At 37.1% G+C, this 3,258-nt stretch overlaps 1 protein-coding gene across 4 annotated transcripts in view; it reads right to left on the bottom strand.

Moving 5' to 3' along the window:
- LOC107727910 (synergin gamma-like) overlaps positions 1-3,258 on the bottom strand; it is a 49,751-nt gene that overhangs the window by 8,345 nt on the left and 38,148 nt on the right. For all 4 annotated transcript variants that reach the window (XM_016537944.1, XM_016537947.1, XM_016537945.1 and 1 more), the window contains 2 exons: positions 2,092-2,240; positions 960-1,070 (listed from right to left, as the gene is read on the bottom strand). In XM_016537944.1, coding sequence (XP_016393430.1) covers positions 960-1,070; positions 2,092-2,240 — 260 coding nt within the window. The remainder of the gene's footprint in view (positions 1-959; positions 1,071-2,091; positions 2,241-3,258) is intronic.

Below are 3,258 nucleotides of genomic sequence, written 5' to 3'. Positions count from 1 at the left end.
AAAGCAACATAAAAGCAAAAGCATCATAGAAATATCCCAATATGACTCATGCTCTATATTGCATGTTTTTTAACCATAGCTTTGTTTGAGAACAGGTAACTTAAATTTTTACTAATAATATTCCTCTACAGTGAGTTGTTAAGCCAGTGCAACCGATCACTGATTCAGACAGATGAAGTCGAGATTTATGTCAGTCAGACTGATTTTGTGAAGTTGATCATGGTATTATTTTTTAACTAAAACTAAACTAAAACAAATAAAACTAAATAAAAAAAAAAATTTCTAACTCAAATAAAATTAACTGAACTGAAATAAAATTAAATACAAATATTAGATGAAAAACTTTATATTTAAATTTATATTTATATTTACTAATTGGCAACTAACTGAACGTTGAGGTACTAAAATGACTAATATTAAATAAAAATAATTAAAAACTAAAACTAGAATAAAAACGTATTAATAAAACTGTAACAGTGTAAACACTGAACTGGATCAAACGATTTATTTGAAAAGATGCGAGTCAACGGAGCAATTCTTTTACAAATCGGACATCGCTGCTACTCTCATGAATGACCAATGGAGAGATGGAGCAGATGTTAGCATTTTCAGTGAATAAAGGCTTAAATTTAGTTAATTTTGGCTTTTTTTATTATGTTTATGATGCTGTTTTAGTGCTTTTAAATCCTTTTCTTGAAGCATGAAATCTCTGGTCCCCATTCACTGTAATGGCATGGAAAAGAGCAACCAGAACATACTTCAAAATTCCTGCTTTTGTGTTCCACAGAAAAAGATTTGTCAAAACAATTTGGTTGAATAAATAATGACAGATGAATGATTTTGTAATAAAATGACAATTTTTGGGTGAACTATCCCTTTAATAGGCAATATACTGTATGCGTTTTGTGTCTCATTATTGGTTGTATGCAGGTGTGTGTGTGTGTTTGGGGTGTACAGACCTTGCTGCGCGAGTCCACGTTGAGCAGACACACTCCACATGCCAGCTCTTTGGCATTCTTAATGCCGTGCCTCAATATACAGGAGGAGAAGTCCAGTGAGCTCTCATCAGGCTAGAGAAAAACACACACATCATGAATGCAGTTCTTAAAAAGCAATCGGGACTCCATTGCATCCTCCACACAAATCCCTGGCTGTCAGTCAAACTTCAGTTCACAGAGGCCACTGAACCTCACAGCGGTTGATTGGCCCTGCAGATCAATACATCAGCTACAGAATCGGTCCAAAACAGCAGGATTCAGGCAGAGACAACCCGTCGACTCTATAACCACGTTCATTTTTATTACGCTTCAGAGCGTTTGTGGTTTTACGGCAGTGTGCCGAGACTTTATTCTCCCAAGCTGATATTATCTGACCGCACAACTCTAATATTATCTGCTGGCACTGATATTCTGCCATGAGTACACTGCATGACAAAGCTCTGTTCAGCACTCAGCAATCTGTTCCATACTACTGCACTTTCCACAAATAAGGTACTATTTGGTGTCTCATTACTTGCATCAAGATGCATGAATACCACATTTTTTGTGAGAACTATGAGATATTCTTTATATATTATTATCAGACATAAAATTACCCCAACAGTGAAGTCAATTAAAAGTTGGCAGGAAATGCAAATTTACCTATTATCTCTATGCACAATCAGCTTGTAACACTCCAAAGAGAAAGGAAAACTTGAAATCGCATCATATGACCCCTTTAAATGCAAGTTACAGATCTTTTTGTGAACAATCAATCTGAGCATGTTTCATTTCTATGAAACATTTTCATAACTTAAGCTACCTGTAAAAATTACACCAAAAAAGATTAATGAATATGTATGCATGTGTACATACATGCATAGATATATGTGTGTGTGTGTGTGTGTATATATATATATATATATGTAATGCTGCCCTATTAGTAGAAAGTGCCTACTGATCCAGAGCTCACAGCTCACATAAACCACAGTTTAACTCCACATATATAATCATATTTCATCATAAATCAACCAGACTTTTGTCTGTTGCACTGTAACAGAAATAATATTGTACTTAAAAGATGTGGTAGGTGTTAATTTCATAAAAAACTCACAGTGAGGTTTGCCAGCGACATGAAGCCCATCAGGTTGTTCCACACGCGGCTGATGTCTTTAAGCAGCTCCTGTAGTTTCTCCGAACAAACAGCCGTGGCTTTGATACCCAGCTCTACACGCTTGGTCACGCGATACACCTCCACCACACCTATACACAATATACAGCAGAAAAATCTTCTCAAACACATGAACACAATTCAATGAAATTCCAAGCCAAGAAATGACAACAAATATCAAGATCTGATATGGTATGATTGTTATGGTATGAGAAAAGTTAAAGGCTATTCATCACAGCAGCCAACTCACAATGGAAAAATGAAAAGATGTTTTTTTTTTTTCTCCCTAAATTTGACGCTAAAAACAAAAGAACATCAAGTGCACTGTGGCTTCGTTCAAACAGACAGCAAAATGATGGATGTTTAACATGATGGATGTTACAAACACGCAGCTTATCGCTGTACAAGATGTTAATTGATGGACTGGAGTCGTGTGGATTTTTGTGATGTTTTTAATCAGCTGCCATTCACTGAAGGATTCATTGGTGAGCAAGTGATGTAAAGCTAAACTTCTCCAAATCTGTTCCGATGAAGAAACTAATTTATCTACATCTTGGATGGCCTGAGGGTGAGTACATTTGCAGCTAATTTTAATTTTTGGCTGAACTATTCCTTTAAAGGGGTCATATGATGCGATTTCAATTTTTCCTTTCTCTTTGAAGTGTTTCAAGCTCTTGGTGCATAAAGAAGATCTGTAAAGTTGCAAAGACTAAAGTCTCAAATCCAAAGAGATATTCTTTATAAAAGTTAAGTCAACCACGCCTACCTAAAACAGCTCGTTCTAACACGCCCCCAACATATCTACGTCACGATGTGGGGAGATCGCGGAGTCCAGTCCGGGGTCGTCACATGTGGTTGCCGCAAGCCCGCCAGACGCTCCTTCGTCAAATCCACCGGCCGCGCCTTTCTCAAGCCCGCCCGCCTCGGCTCACTCTAGCCTGCCGTGTGAAACTACTTTGTTTGGTCTTCCAAAAGAGGACACGACTAGAAATCAGTGGTTAAGTTGTATTTACAACACTGTTCCAGAACAGTTCAACTAGGGGTGTGCGATATTGACAAAAAATAATATCTCGATATTTTCTGGGATTTTATCGATGACGATAATTAGAC

The sequence above is a fragment of the Sinocyclocheilus rhinocerous genome, unplaced genomic scaffold, assembly GCF_001515625.1.
Source record: "Sinocyclocheilus rhinocerous isolate Xijiao unplaced genomic scaffold, SAMN03320098_v1.1 scaffold877, whole genome shotgun sequence".
Taxonomy (NCBI): Eukaryota; Metazoa; Chordata; class Actinopteri; order Cypriniformes; family Cyprinidae; genus Sinocyclocheilus; species Sinocyclocheilus rhinocerous.
Note: the sequence above shows the minus strand (reverse complement) of the source record. Positions and strands in the feature narration are given on the sequence as shown.